Raw genomic sequence first — 21,664 nt, 5'->3', positions numbered from 1 at the left:
CTATTAAAGTTCTTTAAAAGTAAAATGCATACTCAAAACACTGATGCTACAATTCCATTTCCATTTATAGGTTAATACAATAACTTATAAACTAGCTTAATGAGTCTTTACTCATTGATACAAAAAAAAAACTTCTTATTGCCACACAAGACAAGAAAAGACAACTTTACACATCAGTTGAATTTCTAAATAGTTTGCACCAGACTTTAAATTTAAGGTAGTTGAAACACATTAACTATCATGACCAAAAGACTCTTTTGCACTTACATGTCTCAAGACAGCGTTTTAGAATGACTTGTCTAGTCTAGCTTAAAATGACACGCTTGGTCTGCATTCTCAGAATATGAGGTAGTTTGTGTACAGAAATGTCCATCCTCTTCCTAGGAGTAGAAATACAGACTATTTCTACAGCTGTACAGGCACACATGTGCCTTCATTTTCATATGAATGAGTAATAGCTTCTCATTTATTTACTTTGAGCTAAAGCTTCATGGAAGAGTTTCATAAACTAAATTTATGAGTTCAGTCCAATAGAGATAGTCTAATGAAATTTGGAGGAATGTGGGGTAATGGTTGATCCTATTGTACACTACTAGGAAAAAAATTCTTTCCCTGTTTCTAACTGACTAAACACATCAGATTACAGAATAAAAAGAGAAACTTTAAAAAGTTAAACCTAAATAACTTTAAATATCTATTTAATATTTTAAATATTATGCTGTATAGTCTGTATATTATAGATATGTATTAAATATTTGCTGTTTTCACTTAATTATTAGACTCTCTGAATTTTTTACCTTTAATGTTTTACAGTCTCATTCCTTTTAACATATTAATATGTAACTTTTTTTAATTTTATGCCCTAAGCCAATTCTTTCTAGTTTAAGTATTTTATAACCCAAAAGAGTTATAAAACTGTTAATAAAATAATATTCTTTTATATCTGTCTCATAGATGAACATTAGCTGCTTGCCATTTACATGACCTCCCTAGTCAAAAAGAAAATTTTTTACTACATAACAACACCTGCTTAAATAGAAGAAATCATTAATGTCGTACAGTAAATCAAAATGTCTTTGTTAATAAAAGATCACTATTGTTTTTAATCTTCAGATATTGATGAATGCTCCTTCCAGAATATTTGTGTCTTTGGAACCTGTAATAATTTGCCTGGAATGTTTCATTGTATTTGTGATGATGGTTATGAACTGGACAGAACAGGAGGGAACTGCACAGGTACAGCCCAGTTAAGGGCTTAATTGTGTTATTTAGTTGAAATGAATATTTTGTACAAGGTATAGAAGTTCCTCAAGTTTTTAACTTAGCCTCCTATGCCTTGGGTTATGTAACATTCTGATATATTTATTTTTAACTATAGAATTGATCTATTTTAATATAAACAACTTACTATTAAATGTCTAACTTGAAACTAGTAAATTAGTTCTTTGTATATATTTATTACATCTATGTCCATATAAATGTACATATATACATATGTAAGTTTAATTGAGCAAACAGTGATATGATTCTCTGCTTCAGAGGTCCAACATTTAATTATTATTGATTTATTAAGGATACTAAATGATATCATCATGAATATACTGTGTGATTGATCTATGGAAACTACTTTAGATATTTACAAGGATTTAATATTTATTTTATTGTGCTGAGTCCCTCCTGAAGATTTTTAGTTTACTGACTTGCAAAAATTCCACCAAATTCTTTGGAATGGCAGTATGCACAAGGAAAGCAAAGATGTTAAATGTGGATATTTTAAATATTTTTCCTAGATATTGATGAGTGTGCAGATCCTATAAACTGTGTGAACGGCCTATGCGTCAATACTCCTGGTCGTTACGAGTGTAACTGTCCACCCGATTTCCAGCTGAATCCCACTGGTGTGGGTTGTGTTGGTGAGTAAAAGCTATATGAAACAAACAAATTACATGGAGTTAAAGCCCATACTCTTTGGTAATGAACTGTGATGAGTATTTGCTACAATTAACTTGAAAACAAAATAGTAGTCCTTTGCTTTAAACTCTAGATTACCAAAAGATATGGTCACTTTTATCTTGCCTATCTTTCAAGTTGTATTTTGAAACAGGAATTTTTGAGACATTTGCTTCCATATCCTCCTCTCACAGACTTGGAAACCAGGGCCCTAGGGGTACAGTAATTTGTTCAAGGTCTCAAAGCTTGCAAATGGCAGAGCCGAGGCAGTGTCCCAAGTTGCCTGGCTCCTTAACCAATGCATTGGCCAGGACAGATGTGTTCAAAATGTGGAATCAGTTTTTATAAAATGAATATGTTTCAAGTTCATGCATGACAGCTGATAGGCAAGCAGTTAATGACATTTATAGGACCATATCAGATACATGTATCCTCAAATCCAAGAAAATACAGAATAAAATTTGAGTTAGCTATGATTAAGTTCTTACTAAAATTTCTAATAGGTAGTTTATGCCTTTTTCTTCTGGAAATTATTTTCAAAGTGACTTACAAATGTACAAATTTTAGAAGGTTCATCAAATGCAGACGGCAGGTAACAGCGAATGTTTTCCTGGTACTAAAGGCTAAGAGTATATAAACTCTGAACCCTCAGTTCCTCTCTTGGCTCTAGATATCAACAAAAGTAACTCTCAGGCCCATACAGAGATACTGAGTAAAGGTGTTCAGTGCCTCATTATTGGTGGTGCCAAGAATTCAGAAACTTTTCTTGAAGAGTGGATAGATTTAAAAAGATGGGCAGTTGGACACTATGGAGTTAGCAGACTGTTATAAGAACAGAACCAGATATATGACAGAATACCATTGATGGAAATTTAAAATGTGCACATAAAAACAAAAATACGAATCTTTTAGGAACATGAACCAAAAAGAGTAATATTAAACACATTCATATGGTTGGGTGGTGAGGAATGAGAATGAAAAATAAGGATAAGAGAGAATGGGAGGGAAAGAGGAAGGATGAATGAATACAAGCCTAATAAGAGCAGAACTAATTCCTATCTGCACCTAAGATATAGCAGCAAAGACACAAGAATAAGAAAAAAAGTAAAATAATAGTAAGCTACGCAAGTGATTTTAATATGCAGCTATGGATGAAAACTACTTGGTAGATTGTAGTAAGTACTTTAGATTTACTCTGGGATGGAAGCCATTGGAAGTGGCCTGACCTAAGGTAATGCTTCTTAAGGATGACTCTGGCTGTGGTCAGAAAAATAGACTGTAGTTGGGTCAAGGATTGAAGTCAAGAGATGAGTTAGGAAACCAGTGCAGTAGTCCAGATGAGGAATGATGGTGCTTGAACTCAAGTTGTAGTGATGTTGGAAGCAGGGGTGAGTCATCAGATTAGAGACATATTTTGAAGGTAGAGTTGACAGACTTCATTACTGGACTGCATAAAGGATGGTAGTAAGGAGTCAGGGTTTGACTCCAAGGTTTAGGACCTGAATATCTAAAAAAATTTGGAGTTTCTATTTATTGAAAATGCAGAAACCTGGGAGGAGACTGGGGCAGGTTTTATGTGCAGAGGAAAAGGTTTCAAGAGTTTGATTTTAGACATATTAACTTAAAAAAAAAACCTCTTAGTAGATATTTTAAGAGGATAAATTACATACTAGTTAGCAGAAGGTCTAGAGTTCAGGGGAGAGGTAAAAGATGGAACCATAGATTTGATAGTATTTAAAAGTCACGGAATGAAGGAGGTGATCTAGATGGTAATTGTAGATAGAGACAAGAAAAGTCTGAGATTTTTGATGGCTTAAATATCCTCTCTAAAGCTGTTACAGACTGGCTTTCCCCAGACTTGCAAAGCTCAGTGTGCAAGGTAAAACAATCATGGAAGAATGGAGATGATGGGAAGGAGACAGGGTTATCAATATATCCGTCATAGAATACATTGCCTTAAATTAACTTATCCTGGACTCTTATTTCCATTACTGAGAAACTCAGTAAATAGACTGATTATAAGAAGTACTTTTTGCATTCATACAATTAAAGGTTCAGAATGTCCCAGATGAGTAATTGCTTAGTATCTTGTTTAGTCTGTGATCTTTATGGATTTCTTAAAAACAGCAAAGTGTCATAATTTACTTAATTCCAACAACTGAATCTTGAAAGGGTTTAAAGCAAGAGATTATTTTATGTTGAGGGTGAATGTACAGGATTTGAATTTTATCATTTGAGGGACCTTCCTTTGAAAAGACATTCATTCTCACTATGACAAGGGTGATTTCAAGCTCCTGTGTTGCCCTGCAGACAACCGCGTGGGCAACTGCTACCTGAAGTTTGGTCCTCGGGGAGATGGAAGTCTGTCCTGCAATACTGAGATTGGGGTGGGCGTCAGCCGCTCCTCCTGCTGCTGCTCCCTAGGGAAGGCCTGGGGGAACCCCTGCGAGACCTGCCCCCCTGTCAATAGCAGTAAGTATGGAACTGAAGGAGAGGAAGGAAACGCACTCTGGTAGCTGAGGACTAGCTGCCTTTCTTCTGGTGCTGGGAACTGGGAGATAGTGAGGGCCAAAACTCTGTGCTCCTGCCAGTGACTGTGCTGAAACCAGCCAAGAGTGTTTCATATAAAAGGAACTTGAATTCCTCTCTTCTGTTGTTTTTCTTGGTATGAGAAAAAGAAAAGGCAATTTTTAACCACAATCCAATATAGATGAGTGATAGTATCAATTTTTCCTGGTATCACAGATAAAGGCCTTTCCTAGTTCTTGTCTGAAGTTGTTTTAGTTCAGGTTCATAGATGTGTGAATTCCTCAAGTCAGTCATATCATGTCTTAAATTGAAACGGATGTTCTGGTAAAGACATAGATGAAACTTTTGAATTGTTGAGTCTTTGAGTTCTTATTTAATAGCCAAAATAGTTGTGATATAAATTGTCTGAAAATAAGTTTTTTTTGTTTTGTTTTGTTTTTTGTCTTTTTGCCATTTCTCGGGCCGCTCCCTCGGCATATGGAGGTTCCCAGGCTAGGGGCTGAATCAGAACTATAGCCGCCAGCCTGCACCAGAGCCCCAGCAATGCAGGATCTGAGCCATGTCTGCAACCTACACCACAGCTGACGGCAACACCAGATCGTTAACCTACTGAGCAAGGGCAGGGATCGAACCCACAGCCTCATGGTTCCTAGTGGGATTCGTTAACCACTGTGCCACAACGGGAACTCCTAAGTTTTTTCTTTAATGAAAAACAGATGGGTGTTGTCATTATTCTACTTACTATATAATTTATGAAGTAATGATCTTATTCCAAGTAAAATGTAATGTACTTCTAAAGATATTTGAAAGGGCACTAAAGAAAATGTAGATACACCCCTTAGGATGTGTACTTTGAGCCTGGCAGTTGCTAAATGCTTTTTCATTGTCTCAGCCTTGTGGACACAGGTATCACATTTCTTCTTTTCCTTTGTTTTGTAGCTGAATATTACACATTGTGTCCTGGAGGTGAAGGCTTCAGACCTAACCCCATAACAATCATCTTAGAAGGTGAGCATTCCTCTAATTGTCACTGGGTTTAAACAAGGTAAAGAGTTTACTTTAAAGAAAAGCTGGTGGGAAGGTTGGTGTGGAGCAGAGAGGGTTTTGCAAAAGAACAGATGAACAAATACCAGGATGCTGACTAACCATTTGTAAATGAGAAAGATTTGATCCATTGCAGTAATCTGATGTGTGATTGTTCTGCAGAGAAACTCTGTCCAAATGCCCAACCTTAATCAGCCCCAATTTGCCTTAATTACTCAGGTTGTGGCAAAGTTCCATGACAAAGCCAAGAAAATCCATGGTCAGAATAAACCTACCATGGAAGTGTGCATTCACGTGGATGCATAGAAGTCTTCAGGCTCACACCTTTGAAAGCTCTGTGATGGTATCTGAGCTGTCTCTCCTTCTGCAGATATTGATGAATGCCAGGAGTTACCAGGTCTCTGCCAGGGTGGAAACTGTATCAATACTTTTGGTAGCTTCCAGTGTGAGTGCCCCCAAGGCTACTACCTCAGCGAGGAAACCCGCATCTGTGAAGGTGAGATAAATTAATACCTGAAAACTATTAGTGCTATTTAAAACAAAATTACTGGTCAGGCCTGGAGAAAAGGATCCATCTTCAGATTTTGTCAAAGGATCTGTTAAAATTTGTTCACAGCTTTTTTCTTTTCATATCAACACTCCCCAATTGCATGACAAAAAATAATTTAGAGATTAATGGGGAGAGCCGGAGTAGTATGAAGACATTCAGTACCCAAAAAGTTATTTTATTTATTTTTTATTTTATTATTTTATTTTTTTGCTTTTTGTGGCTGGACCTGTGGCATATAGAAGTTCCCAGGCTAGGGGTTGAATCAGTGCTGCAGCTACCAGCCTATGCCACAGTCATAGCAACGTGGAATCCAAGCCTTGTCTGTGACCTACACTGTGGCTCACGGAAACACTGGATCCTTAGCACAATGAGCCAGGCCAGGGACTGAACCCGTATCTTCGTGGATACTAGTTGGGTCATTACTGCTGTGCCACAATGGCAACTCTTCCAAAAAGTTTTTAGTTCAAATACTGATGATATTTTATATACAGAAAATAGGTAAGTTTGAATGTGACTGTTAGGTTAACGTTTTTAGTAACTTTTAAATGTTGGGCCACATAGTATGAAGCAATCCAAAGGTTATGCAGATGCCTTTCTTGCTTCCAGCCCCCACTCCCATATGGCAATGTAGTCATCCTTTTAAGGGCCCATCTCCCCACTAGACCGGGAGCTTCTTGAGGCAAGGTCCACATCTAATTCATCTTAATAGCTCTAAGTTCTAGCTTACAGTAGAATCTCAGTATTTATTTATGGAAATGAATGAATAAATGCTTCTAAAAATGAACATTAAACATGTACCGTAATTGTTTCCATTATAATATTTCTTTTGGAACATGTTAGATAAATGCATCTGGAAGAAATGTGATTTAATAAGGAGAATAACCAGCAGCTGTGCTACTTCTAGAATCTCTGAACGGTTGCTAATTTGAATGGAGCTATAAAGAAAAAGGCTTTGACTTCATGCAGCTTAAAATTAGCACTAAAATTTGTTGACATAAAAGTTGCTTTAAAGCAACTCCAGTCGAAGAATATGAAATTTCAATTTAAAAATATAGGTGCCATTTAAGTTTTTTTTTGCCACTTTGGAATAATTTCTTTTGATCATTTTCATTTTTGAATGTTAGATTTTTATTTTTTAGAAAAAAGGCATATTATGTCATCTAAGTGAGTATTTTGGGGTATTTTTCTATGTAATTGCTTTAAATTCTAAATTTTATATAAATAAGGAAAGAAATTTTATAAAAATTGTGTAAATTCATGGGAAAAATACTAATTAATGGGTATTCTTGCATACTCTAGATATTGATGAGTGTTTTGCACATCCTGGTGTGTGTGGACCTGGGACCTGCTACAACACTCTGGGAAATTACACCTGCATTTGCCCACCTGAATACATGCAGGTCAATGGAGGCCACAACTGCATGGGTAGGTAAAGGTCTCTGAGCTTAATTAGGTCACAGTTGGCTTCCTGGCCAACAGTTATCCCTCAGATACTTATGTCTCAAAATTTTTATTCAGAAAGTTTGGAAGTTAAATCTTTATGAAGAGTGAAGTGTTTCAAAGTCTTATAAACATCTGAGCCTGCATCATATTTTTGAACTTTGGCTACAGATTTTGGCATGTTGTAAAACATGAGTCTCAGTTGGAAAATTTCATCAAATTTATAATTATGTATTCTTAAATAATTTTATTTTCCATTCATGTAAAGTGAACGTAATTTTAAAAATGAGAGAACATTTAAAATTTAATAGGTTATACTTTTTAAATTCAATAAGTTCTCTTGAATAGAGAAATATCGATTAACCTTATTCCCCAAGAAAATTATAAGTGAAACCCCGTCTTTAAAAACAGGAAGGATGCTTATCTAAAGATGACTTGTGTTCATGTTAAAGAATTACTTTAAAATACCTTCAAGTAGATAAGCAATGAGATCCTGATGAAGAGCACAGGGAACTGTGTCAGTCGCTTGTGACGGATCATGATGGAGGATAATGTAAAAAAAGAATGTATATAAATGTATGACTGCATCACTTTGCTGTGCAGTGGGAATTGACAGGACATTGTAAATCAACTATAATTTTAAAAAGAAATTTTAAATGAAATAAATAAAATACCTACAAATGACAATGAAATTTTTCAGTTAATTGAGAAAATCTTGTGTCTCCAGGTGAATGAGTTTTGTTACGAGCTCCTTGCTGATACGATTAGTTGGTATATTTATTTTTCTATATGTAGACATGAGAAAAAGCTTCTGCTACCGAAGCTATAATGGAACCACTTGTGAGAATGAGTTGCCTTTTAATGTGACAAAGAGGATGTGCTGCTGCACATATAATGTTGGCAAAGCCTGGAACAAGCCCTGTGAACCATGCCCAACACCAGGAACAGGTAAGCGTTCAGCCCCTGCTTCTACTGAAGGCTGAGTCAGTGACACAAGCATTTATGTGACAAGAGAGTAAGAGCAAATGAGTACTAAAATCAGACAGACTCAGTTCTATAAACACCCAAAAGCTCATATGGCTCAATTTCTTAAGCAGCCCTCTTGGGGAGGGATGCAAACTCTAACTTCTGAAATATCTGTGGAGTAGAAATCCAGATCCTAAAAATAAGCCCCATTGCCAAAGAGTTAAAACTTATTACACTCATTTAAACTCATTATCTTAAACCATGCTGCTTAATTATTCTTTTCTTCATGAAACAAGTATTTATTGAGCAACTACAATGGGTCCTTGTGCTATATTTAGAAGGTATCCTATTTTGATCTTAAAATTTGTGGTGATTTTAAGTCCATCAAGTTCAAAAAAATAAAAATAAAGTCCATCAAGTTCAGTATCTTTTAGTTTAGTCTTGGAAAATATACGGAAAGTGGATTTGAGGAGCAAACTTTACATAAAGGCAACTTAGTATCAAAGTTTTCCTTATGCATCCTTTCCCTTGAACTTACTGGAAATTTTTAAGCAGAGTGTAGAAATGGTCTTTACCTGATAAGATTTTTCTCAAAGTACAAATTCTTTTGAAAGAAAGACTGAAAAATAGTAGAGACAAGAGCAAAAAATAAATCTTTTTAAAATTGCTTTCCACTCAGGTTTTTTTATGACCTGATAATTGGTTACTCTTAATAGTTGTAGTTACTAAGAGTTGAACCAATAGGACAAATAAAAAACACTGATTGTGTGTTTGATACAAATACAATATGGTGTATGTATTTAAAATATTTAAATATGTATTAAAATATTTCTTTTAATGTGATGATGAAATGAAATTAAGGAGATGTGAAAAGTGACATGTGGGATCTTTCTCAGTGGCTTGAATTCAGTGTGCAGATGGGTTTTCTCTTTTTTTCATCTTTGTAATTGAAACATTATACTGTTTTCAGTATTACAACAGTGATTTGACAGTTATATACATGACAAATTGATTTCCATAAAAAGTATAATAGCCATCTGACTCCATACAAATGTTATTATTATTATGTCATTATAACATTATAAATATGTTATTATTATATTATAGTTATTATATTACAATATTATCAACTGTATTCCTTATGCTGTACATTACTTTCCTGTGGTTTATTTATTTGATAGCTAGAAATTTGTACCTCTTAATCCCCTACATCTATTTTGCCCAACCCGTGACTCCCCTCCTCCCTGGCAACACCAATTTATTCTTTGTAACCATGATTCTGTTTGTTTGTTTGTTTTTCCTTTGCTTTTCTTTTTTAGACTCCACATACAAGTTAAATCATACATTATTTGTCTTTCTCTGTGTCACTTATTTCACTTAGCAAAATGCCCTCTAGATTCATCCATGTTGTTGAGAATGGCAAAATTTCATTCTTTTTGCCAGCTGAGGAATATTCCATTGTGTGTATTTATGTATCTGTATATATACATACAATGTACCACATCTTGTTTATCCATTCATCTATCAATGGACACTTAGACTGCTTCCATATCTTGGGATGTTTTATAAGGAATGCTTCAGTGAACATAGGAATTAGAGTGTCTTTTTGAATTAGTGTTTTAGCATTTTAGTTTGATGTAGCCATTTGTTTATTTTTGCTTTTCTTGCCCTTGTCTGAGAAGGCAGATTGAAAAAGTATTGCTAAGACCAATGTCAAAGAGCCTACTGCCTATGTTTTCTCCTAAAAGTTTTATGGTTTCCAGTTTTACACTTAAGTCTTTAATCTATTCTAAGTTTATTTTTGCATGTGATGTAAGAAAGTAGCCAGTTTCAGTCTTTTGTATGTGGCTGTCCAGTTTTCCCAGCATCATTTATTGAAGAGACTATCTTTTCTCCAGTGTAAATTCTGGGCTCTTATGTCATAAATTAATTTATTATATAAGTGTGGGTTTATGCCTGGGCTCTCTATTCTGTTCTACTGATTTATGTATTTGTTTTTGTACCAGTTCCATGCTGGTTTGATGACTGTGTAGTATAGTTTGAAATCAGAAACCATAATACCTCCAGCTTTGTCCTTCTTTCGTAAGATTGCTTTAGTGCAGATGGATTTTCTTAACCCCATTTTTCTGTAGTTTCTTTCCAAAAAAAAAAAAAAAACAAATAGGAGCATTGTTACAGTCCTGCAATTTAAAAACTCCACCAGTTAGAGATTGAAAATCACTGGTTTGGGGAGTGTTAAATATTACCTTTTTTTATGTGAGAGGAAGCAAAGGGCTTAGGTTTGATAGACTGGCCTGTATTTAAATCAAAGTTCTGCCACTTATTGTCTGACCTTACGTAGATTATTTATCCTTTCTGAAACTGATTTCTCATATATTAAATAGGGATAATAGGTAAATAAGAACAGGAACTAATTCATATGGATATAGTTATGATCCATATGAGATCATCCATAGGATGATCAAATGAGAAAATGTATACAAATTACAATTTTCACATTGCCAGGCAATTAGAAGCCATTAAATTGAACATCTGTTGTGCTTCTCTGTATGTTCTAGAAGTTTGGTGAATATTGATGGATGAAATAGACAAATCCTTCCCCACATAGCACTTGGAGTATCACATGAAGCATGTGCTTACCTGATGCAGTTTTCAAGAGTTTTATTCATATATGTAGCAGTGGGCATCAGAAGAATTCTGCTTCCTAAAAATTAAATTCTTAATTTAATTCTTAAGTTTCTATTCATTTAATTCTATTTAATTCTTAAGTTTCTATTAGTTTGATGAACCATGTGTAGGAGTGACTCTTATGGTTTCTATTTTATTCTACAATGCATTGTTTTTGCCTCAAATTTGGAATGCCTCAAATTTCACATTCCAACAAATAGACGTTTTTGTGAAAAAAAAGCATAATTCATGTCTCATTCATTATTCATTGTTAACATGTTTCACCACTGAAAAATTATTTTTGCATGACTATGCTTTCATGCATTTCTAATCCATTTTTAAGTTTGTACACTTACTTGGTATTTCAGTCTGCATAAATTGGATCATTTTTAAAGCTCTGGATATCAAAAGAAAAAGAATTCAAATGGCAGAGTTCCCATTGTGGGTCAGCAAGTTAAGAACCCGACTAGTATCCAGGAGGATGCAGGTTTGATCCCTGGCCTCGCTCAGTGGATGAAAGATCTGGCGTTGCTGCAAGCTATGGCACAGGCCTCAGATCAGACTCAGATCTGGCAGTTGCTGTGGCCCTAGCCTGGGAACTTCCATATGCCACAGGTGTGGCCATAAGAAGAAAACAAAATACAAACAAAAAGAATTTAAAAACCTAAAGTAGATATTTTGAATCTCATAATAATTTATTTATCTTCTAGTATCAGAGTGGTAAAAGGTTAATGATGATAACAACACCAATGATAATAATAATAATGATTTTATTTTTTCTTTTTGGCCACATCTGAGGCATGCAGAAGTTCCTTGGCCAGGGATCGAACTCGCACCACAACTCTCACCAGAGCCATAAGAGTGACAACGTCAGATCCTTCATCCACTGGGCCATGAGGGAATTCCTATGGTAATGATGATTTTTTAAAATGCTAGTTCATTCCTTGCAGAAGCTGGCCTTGTTATCAAATAAATATAGTTGAAATTAAAATGTTTTGTGAACAACATAAAATATATCTGTCAGTGAAAAGTAATACAATGTAAAATGCTATTTTGAAGGAGTTTGAGCATTTTAAGAGCCCATTTGCTTTGTTTATATTTTTAAAGCTGACTTTAAAACAATATGTGGAAATATTCCTGGATTCACCTTTGACATTCACACTGGAAAAGCTGTTGGTGAGTTTTCCTAGATTCTGTTTAATACATACATGTAGCATTTTGTAAAAATTTGTCCAGTTTTTAAAGTACGAAGCACCATCAAGTATAATAGTCTGGATTTCAATCTAATTTAGTTAAGAGAGACATAACATGTTTATGACTCTAACCAAGTGTTAGCAGTGGGATTGGTCCATCAGCAGTCTGGTGATTGAGTTATGATAGTCATATGACTATCTCAAGATTTCAAATACATCAAGCTAAAACTTGAGTTTTCCTCATCATGAATATTGTATTACATGATTGTAACTAATCCCTTTTTAACATCTAATTGCTGTTTTTGTAAGTATATATTCAAGTTTTAGGTGTCTTTTTAAAGTATGCCTTTTACCAACCTATTTATGAATTTGCATAATTGTTAATTATATAAATCGTTTCCTTCTGTGTGTACTTTCTGTTGCACATTCTATTTCTTCAACGATTAAATAAACAATATAATTTTAAGTGTCCATTATCAATGTTTATATAACCAAAGATACAAAATTAAGAAAAACATAGCTTGTTTTATCAAGTAAATAACAGCAATTAGGGGAGCCTGTCTTATAACTTAAGAGGAAGCTTTGACTCCCTAATAAGTTCTTTTGCTATATTAACACTAAAATCACTTAGTATATTTGATCAGATACTTCATTTTTTTCATCACTGCTTAAAGGAAATAATATTTTATGATCTATATGTTTTCATAAACCACAAAATCATTCATACTGGCATAGTTGATTTTTGTGACACTGAGTGTGTGTTTTCACTCCACTGTATGTGTATCATTATTCAAGGTTTTATGGTAATTAAGCAGAACCCTGTATCTATGATCAAATCTGTTCAATTACAGACATTGATGAATGTAAAGAGATTCCAGGCATTTGTGCAAATGGTGTGTGCATTAACCAGATTGGCAGTTTCCGCTGTGAATGCCCTACAGGATTCAGTTACAATGACCTGCTCCTGGTCTGTGAAGGTAATCTGAATGATGTATGCCCTCATCCCAAACCATTATAACTGATTCTTAGTCTTTTTTTCTGATTTTTACTGTTTCTTCTGCAGCATTCAGGAAGTGATCGCTAAATTAGTTAAATGAGTGTAATGCTGACACCATAACGAAATTCTAAAATCGAAATTGTCGCTCTTTTAGATATTGATGAGTGCAGCAATGGCGATAACCTTTGCCAGAGAAATGCAGACTGCATCAACAGTCCTGGGAGTTACCGCTGCGAATGTGCTGCGGGTTTCAAACTTTCACCCAACGGAGCCTGTGTGGGTAAGAAAGAGAATGACTCATTCATTCTTTGGCCGTGAGCACAACATGCTTTACACTTACTTCCTGCCCTAAAAAGTTGTCCCTGCTTTCCAATCAAACAAATGTTTTCAAAGATAATTTTGAAAAGGTTTTCCAAGTAAATCCGTTCGCTTATAGTAAACCTATTTCACCAGATTTTTTTGTTAAGAAGAGGTCTCTTAAAATGGATTTACCTAGAATTGAACCTAAAATAAAATAACATCCTTGAGATACCAATCAACATGTGGAAATTGCATGATTTAAAATTTTAAAAAGAGGCTTTGAGTCTTTAAAGCCTTGCTTATTTTGATTCAGCTGTTGTTATGGTTCATTTGTAGCCTGTCTGTAGTAGTTAATAGCCAGCTATGGAAACGACGCCTGTGAAAAAAAAAAGAAGGAATTTAATAAAGATCAGATACATGTAACATGTGTTTTATTTTTTGTGCTAGATCGCAATGAATGTTTAGAAATTCCTAATGTTTGCAGTCATGGCCTCTGTGTTGATTTACAAGGAAGTTACCAGTGCATCTGCCACAATGGCTTTAAGGCTTCTCAGGACCAAACAATGTGCATGGGTAAGAAGGAAGACATTAGTTCCAGGGGGTGACATGGAGCTGAGCATCCAGGGGAGATTACAGTTCAGTCACTTGCCACAGCTAACTACCAGGTCTTTGTCAGAAGCAGTCTTACCAAAAAAAAAAAAAAAAAAAAAAAAAAAAAAAGAAAGAAAAGAAAAGAAAAAAAGAGCTACATGAAACTGTTTATGGTTTCATTCAATGTAAAATTTGCAAGTGGAACATACCACAATATGTTCTTGGGTTCAGTGTTTACAGCCTTTTTCCCCGGATGACTTTCACATGCTTAACCTGCCTGAGCTCTGGAAATTACCACGGAATCAGCTACCCATTTACCCCTCTGTGTTCCCACTCAGGAAAGCCTTTTGGAATGCAAGGGAGTAGTAAGAATGACAGAATTGAAATGAATGTATATATATACACACACATATATACACACATATGCTTCTTCCCCCCAAATCAGTGAATACATGAGATTTATCTGATCATTTTGCATTTTAACTCTTAAAGACAATTTTTAGAAGCAAAGATAGCAAAGGTCTCTGGAAAGCCCCAGTAGCTAATGTAGTGGTTAGTTAAGTCATAATAGTGTTCAGTAAGTACTTGCTGAGCAGATGATTAATGACATTTCAAAAGCAGATGGGCTGGACCTCTTGGAACTCAGCTTAACTCCTTAAATCTGATGTCAGCAACTGGCTCATCTCCCCTGAAAGAGTTCTCCATGCCTTGTGCTCGAAGGAGGAAAGTCAGTTTTAAAGTTTGGCTCTTTGTAATTAGCTGTTCTCAGTTTAGAAAAAGCTAAAGTTGTGCATCTACTCTTTTGGTAGTCAAGATACTTCCAGTGTGAGTAGCCAAGTCAGATTTCAGTTTAGCAGAACGGCAGAGCTAGTTTCCCTTATGTCCCATCCATACACGAGGACCGCCTGGAGACTGTCGTCATTCTTCTGTTGCCTCCTAAGAGCTGCTCTTTGGACATCTCACCTCCCATGGTGGTAGGAAAAATTCTTTAGGAAATGCTTATACAAAGGACACATGGATGATGTGGTTCCATTTGCATGAACTTTCTGAGACATCTTGCTTATACATGCTTCTCCTGGCTGTTCTTTCTGAGAGAAAGGATATGATTTGCTAAAAAGTATGTGAGATTTATGATTCAGGAAATCATATGGAGAAAATCTGTCCTTGGTCCTAACAATTCATCTATGATGAAAGTCAGCTAGATTCCTTGGTAATACCACTATTAAACAAAGCTTCCTTCCAAAGGAACAACAATAGCACCTCCCCACACACTTTTTTTTTTTTTCACAGTAGAAGAGTTTCAGCAGCCTGGAATTCGTTGCCTAGGGAGTTTCCGCTCTTGTATGATGATGATCTTTCTAAATACGAATTTTATTTTTGGAAGGCTAATAATAGTGAACTCTAGTAGACTTCTTCAGTTTAGATTCCACTAATTCATAAAATTTAGGAAGTTAAAATTTAGTTTTTTTGTGCTTACCAAATGAAGATATGAAAATTTTGTGGGGAACATTTGTAATGCTCAATAGAACAAATTGTTTCCATGTTTAAAAAAGTTGGTCTCCTTACAGTTGACGAGCAAACCTGTTCATTAAAACATCTCCACAAAAGAGACAGATGCTTGCTTGCTATTAGCCTGCTTCTTTTCCAAGTGTTCTATGTTCCTATAAGTCCTTAAGTGGCTTTTTTTTTTTCTTATAATTTTCTACTTCAGAGTTATCTCTACCTCATACTTTCCTTAAATAAATATGAGTTCCTAGTATTGAATGAAGAAAATCTAAGTTAGCTTGTAGTTTAAAAAAAAAATGGAAATGTTTAATGGGCTGTATTTTTCTAGTTAAAAATTCAATTCCTTTGAGCCAGTGTTTCTTTATAGATGTTGATGAGTGTGAGCGGCATCCATGTGGAAATGGGACTTGTAAAAACACCGTTGGATCTTATAACTGTCTCTGCTACCCAGGCTTTGAACTCACTCATAATAATGATTGCTTGGGTAAGTACTCGTCTTTATTGCTCCTTTCTGTTTCCACACAGTATCCTGAAGTAAAGAGTAAAACCAAAGAATAAATAAATACTTTATTATTCAGATTGTGAATGGAGCCCAAAGGTATGTGATGTCATTGACTAAATTTCCCATTAACTGAAGCCATAGCATTGTCTTAAAAAAATCACAGAACAGTCCGCTGTGTCGAATACTTTCAGTCAACCAGGCCCTTCAAGGGAAGAGGCCATGCAGATGACAGTAAATATACTGGGACTGATTTTTGGTTTGGGATTATTTTTACCCCTTAGACAGGATCAGAGGTAGAACCTGTTGTTGTTTCAGTGTTATTATAAGTATTTCCTATAATCCATTCTTGTTTTACATTCAAACACTGAATGCGTCTCCAACTTAGAAACATGTTGTGTCTTGAAACTTTATTTTCTGTCAGTTTTTGAAGCTGGGGATGCCTTTTCCCACAGAAACAGTGCATGGTGACTAGGTTTCCAGATCAGCCCTCAGAAATCTACTTAATCTCCCTGAACAACTGTAGACTTTCAGTGGGAAATAAAACTGTCTCTTCTGCATGGTACAGAATTTTAGTCTTTGCTCCTAACAGACAGTGATTGAAATAAAACTTGATAGTGATTGGAGGCCAGGGGTGGCGGGGGAGGGGGGAGGGGAAGGTCCTGTAGTTGGTGGAGAAGGTGGTAAAAGATACAACAACAAACATCGATGGTATTTTTGTTTACCATGTGCCAGGCACTGTGCTGGACCTTTACAACATAACATCTCTTAATTCACATAATCCTATAAAGTATGCAAATATAACTTAGGCTTTCTCCCTTTATGGAACCATCCATAAAGGGACCTGGAGCTGGAGTTTTCAAACCTGGCTCCTAATTTAATCCAACATATGTTCTTCTCAGTTTAATTTTTCAAAATTCTGCAACTGTGAAAAATTTCAAAGTTAATTGGATATTTTATGCAACTACTACCTTCTTGTCTATAATTTCTCAGCCAGGAGAATGAAAGATACAGATACAGCTCTGATCTGATTAATCTGCAGACAAACCAAAAATTACTCCAAAGCAACCAATGCTAAGTTTAACTGAAAACCTAATACATAAGAACTTTTTTTCCAAATTCTGTATTCTGTCAGCACAACAGGGCAGCAATTCTAGAGTGCTTTTCATATAATTAATTTTTCTGTATTTGATATGCTCTGTTTTTTGTCCTTTGAATACAGTCAGCTTATCTCCAGGTAAAATTATATGCAAACTAGCAGTCCAGTTAAATCCATGAATCCTCTCACCTCTAGAAAAAGGACTATTTTTCAGTTGGAAAGAATGGAAAGCTTCACCTTAAACCTTCAGGAGAAAACCTTATTAGTCACCTGATCCTTATGGTATGAGCTATTTGTCTCTGTGTTAATGAGGAATTATAATGCAGGGTTTTTGAAAGTTATGCCACGGAATATGTTTCTAAGTTGTAAATTGTGACACAGAATACAGTAAAAGCCCTCCTCTCTGAAAAGCTAACTGTTGTTTGCTTACAGACATAGATGAGTGCAGTTCCTTTTTTGGTCAGGTGTGTAGAAATGGACGATGCTTTAATGAAATTGGCTCCTTCAAGTGTTTATGTAATGAAGGTTATGAACTTACTCCAGATGGCAAGAACTGTATAGGTAAGTATCTAAACAATACACAGTCTTTCTATTGTTTTGTTTTGTAAAATAGTAATGTCATCACCACCCCCCCCCAACTTACAGGCTTATTCTCATTTCATTTGGTCGTCTGATTACATGACCAAGATAAGACATCATGGGAAATTTGGGTAAAAGGTATAAGCCAACAGTTAGGAATGATTCATGTGCAGTGTTTTTTTTGGGACACAGCTTGAGGCTATCCATGTCTCAATAAAAGTAGGCAAAGGAAAATTAGCCTCTTGCCAAATGAGTAATACTGAATATATCAAACATCTCTCAGGGCATATTTGCCCATAGTGACCTGGCAGATCAGAGGGTCTGGGGTAAATTCATGTTAATACCATTTGGCAACAATTATCTCATCTTTAAATCATTTTTTCTTGTTTCTCTTTAAAGATACTAATGAGTGTGTCGCCCTTCCCGGCTCTTGCTCCCCTGGTACCTGTCAGAATTTGGAGGGATCCTTCAGATGCATCTGTCCCCCAGGGTATGAAGTAAAAAGCGAGAATTGCATCGGTAAGTCTAACACTGATTTTGAGGCTTGTGAGCTGTGCAGTATGATAAGACCTGGTACAGACTCTGTGGAAATGTATTAAGTCCAAACCACTGCAAGCATGCTGACCCAAGGAATTAAACATATAGCTGCCTCCATCTGGTTTATTGAACCCTCAGAAATGATTTGAAGGTGGAGTGGTGGGAATAAAGAACCTAAGGATGTGGGATTTTTTCATTAACAGAAATCTTATACAAGTCAAAGAATTTTCAGAGCACTCTAATCTTTTTTCCAACTGTCAGCAGAGACTTTCTACTGAATTTAAAGAGTGTCTACAAAATTGTAATCTTTGGCAACCAATTTTAAAACAGCTATTAAAGATGTCTAGAGTCCTAGAAATGTGAAGCAGAAAATCTTGACAATGCTGTTGAGACTTTTTTTTCCCCCCATGGGAAGGCTGCACGTCAAAACAAAATTTTAATCCATTTGTCATAACAGATGTTTTTCTGCTGAAACTTTTCCAGCATACAAGAACACTGTAACCACATCAAAAGTGGGTCCCAGAATTGCCTGGTGGACATGATGAAGGCCGACCTTTTTACAGTTACTTTATTTCATTTTTATAAAAATTATTTTCAACAGTCTTGTTGAAATTCAGAAGCACCAGCATCTTAGTGTGGTTATTCTGATGTGAAATGATTGCTAAGAGATTTTTTTGCCTTTGAGTTATCTGGGTTTTTAAAAAAAATTCTCTGCAGCTTTAGTGTTCACATTCAGGGGACTTACGTAGAGCTGAAGGAAACGGTTTATTAAAGTTAATTATTTTTCAGACCATATAATTACATAAAATGAGTATCTCTAGAATTTTTATTTGGTCTTTATATCTTTTCCCTTTTTTGCTTCATTTGTATACTTCATTGTAAGATTGGTGTATTTAGTACTTAAGAAAAAATAATGATACTAGAAGCATTTTAGTAAAAAAAAAAAAACTTTCTTGAAAAGTTTAAGATCCTCTTTGGTTTCCCTTATTTTTATTTAACTCAGTTCTTCATCATTCATATGATTCATCTCTTTATGGAACAAGTATAGTAGGGATGTGTCAGCCATTGGGAGGGCAGTAGAAATGCACATGCCTCTTTGTATCAGAAAAACTTAGCTATCTTTTCTTTTAGCTAAAAAAATCTACAATTCAGTTACAAACCTCAGAAGTATTTATTTTCTTTAATCTGCTGATAAACACCACTATTGTGCATGGGTTTTTAATTAATTTACTTCACTGTAATAGTATTTCCTTCAGATAAGAATCCCTTCTACCAATTTTTGTAGGTGAAATGCTTCCTAACCTGCCTGTACACACACACACACACACACACACACTGTCTCTCTCTCTCTCTCTCTCATATACACATGAAGCCATTCCAAAATTCAGCAGACATTACAGTGAACACATAGCACCTTTTAGAAGCTGAAGATACATAAATGCAGTTTTTGCCTTTAGATAACTTACTACGAAATAGAATAAACAAATTTTGTAAATGACCCCATTTTGTAAAGCTATCCTAAAAATACAGTGTGACAGGTACTGTACGGGGTGTGTTCAGCATCTGTGATCACAGCAGGAGGCTGCGAATAATGATGGTAGTGGTGAGAGGGTGGCTTGTCAGGGGAAAGCTGTCATTCAGGACTGGTGACATTTGAGGTGTCTGAAATGCTGGATAGGAATTTACTAATCAGAGAAGGGAATGGAGCAGAGAAGGTTGTCACAAAGATGCAACATGAATGTGCTAAGGGGCACTGAAGGGCCGGCTCAGAAAGTTGAACTTAGCCCTACAGGCAGTACGGAGAATTGCAGGTTATTTTAGAACAGATGTGATATGACCCACTCCTTAAAATACAAATGGAGGATGTGGCATATGCCAGACACTATGCTAGACTAAGCTGACAGGGATCCTAACAGACAGACATGTCATGTCCTCATAGAGCTTATATTCTGATGTGCCTAAAATTGTGCAATATTTATTCATTTTGTTAAAAATAACCCATTAAATAAGTACTTCTGATAAAAAAGACCAAACATCACTGATAAGGAGTCTTTGTATATATATATATATATATATTTTTGTCTTTTGTCTTTTTTTTGTTGTTGTTGTTGTTGCTATTTCTTGGGCCGCTCCCGCGGCATATGGAGGTTCCCAGGCTAGGGGTTGAATCGGAGCTGTAGCCACCGGCCTACGCCAGAGCCACAGCAACGCGGGATCCGAGCCGCGTCTGCAACCTACACCACAGCTCACGGCAACGCCGGATCGTTCACCCACTGAGCAAGGGCAGGGACCGAACCCGCAACCTCATGGTTCCTAGTCAGATTCGTTAACCACTGTGCCACAACGGGAACTCCGAGTCTTTGTATATTTTAAGGAACCATTCTGGGGTGAGGTGGAAATGATGAAATTCTCTAAACATGTTTGAGTTCCCCTAGTTCCATAGGCACAGATTTTCAAATAGATATATGTTTGAGAAAGCTCGCCCAGGTAGCTGGGTGAAGAGGAAAGAGGGAGATGCTGCAGTCCAGGTGGGAGATTTACAGTAACCCAAGTGGCAGATGATGTTTAGTGTGAATGTAAGGAGGAGGTAGACTTTACAGGCCACATGCTTTTTGCATGTGAAAGTTGAAAGGTCATGGAGGGGCATTAAATGTGACTCCAGGTCCCCAAGGTGGGTTGCTGGGAGGGGCATCCGAGCAGGGAACTGGCTGAGGCTGCAATGCCTGTAAGACATTGAACTAGTCATGCCAGGTAGGCAGGTAGACACAAACTTCCCTAGGGGTCAAGTCTGGGAAGCTAGCAATCCACTGGGGAATGCAGGGCTTACAGTTGGTTGAAACCGGATGCAATTTTTGACTTTTGAAGAAGTAACAGTTTATTTTTAAAGATAAGTTCAACATATATATATATAAGTGATACATTGTTTCATATTAAACATTCAGTGGCTAGTGAACTGTTATAGTGTAGACAAATTATTTTCAAATATTGAACAGTGTATTGATTTGATTAAGTCAATAAGTTATTCTGCTGCTCTGCAGACATAAATGAATGCGATGAAGATCCCAACATCTGTCTTTTTGGTTCCTGCACCAATACTCCTGGGGGCTTCCAGTGCATCTGTCCCCCTGGTTTTGTATTGTCTGATAATGGACGGAGATGCTTTGGTAAGTTTTGAAATGACTTCTCTGTCATAATCTGCACTTAAACGTTAAAGCTA

At 36.0% G+C, this 21,664-nt stretch overlaps 1 protein-coding gene across 1 annotated transcript in view; it reads left to right on the top strand.

Annotated features, from left to right (window-relative positions):
* Positions 1-21,664, top strand: part of FBN2 (fibrillin 2) — a 219,281-nt gene that overhangs the window by 171,177 nt on the left and 26,440 nt on the right. Inside the window, exons 35-49 of the mRNA XM_047778547.1 lie at positions 1,114-1,236; positions 1,791-1,913; positions 4,261-4,422; positions 5,419-5,487; positions 5,894-6,019; positions 7,373-7,498; positions 8,309-8,461; positions 12,254-12,322; positions 13,191-13,316; positions 13,491-13,616; positions 14,084-14,209; positions 16,101-16,217; positions 17,764-17,892; positions 18,310-18,429; positions 21,486-21,611. Of these exons, the coding sequence (XP_047634503.1) occupies positions 1,114-1,236; positions 1,791-1,913; positions 4,261-4,422; positions 5,419-5,487; positions 5,894-6,019; positions 7,373-7,498; positions 8,309-8,461; positions 12,254-12,322; positions 13,191-13,316; positions 13,491-13,616; positions 14,084-14,209; positions 16,101-16,217; positions 17,764-17,892; positions 18,310-18,429; positions 21,486-21,611 (1,821 nt within the window). The remainder of the gene's footprint in view (positions 1-1,113; positions 1,237-1,790; positions 1,914-4,260; positions 4,423-5,418; positions 5,488-5,893; positions 6,020-7,372; positions 7,499-8,308; positions 8,462-12,253; positions 12,323-13,190; positions 13,317-13,490; positions 13,617-14,083; positions 14,210-16,100; positions 16,218-17,763; positions 17,893-18,309; positions 18,430-21,485; positions 21,612-21,664) is intronic.

This window comes from Phacochoerus africanus, chromosome 4 (assembly GCF_016906955.1).
Source record: "Phacochoerus africanus isolate WHEZ1 chromosome 4, ROS_Pafr_v1, whole genome shotgun sequence".
Classification (NCBI taxonomy): domain Eukaryota; kingdom Metazoa; phylum Chordata; class Mammalia; order Artiodactyla; family Suidae; genus Phacochoerus; species Phacochoerus africanus.
The sequence above is the reverse complement of the archived record's forward strand: the minus strand, read 5'-3'. Positions and strand labels throughout refer to the sequence as shown.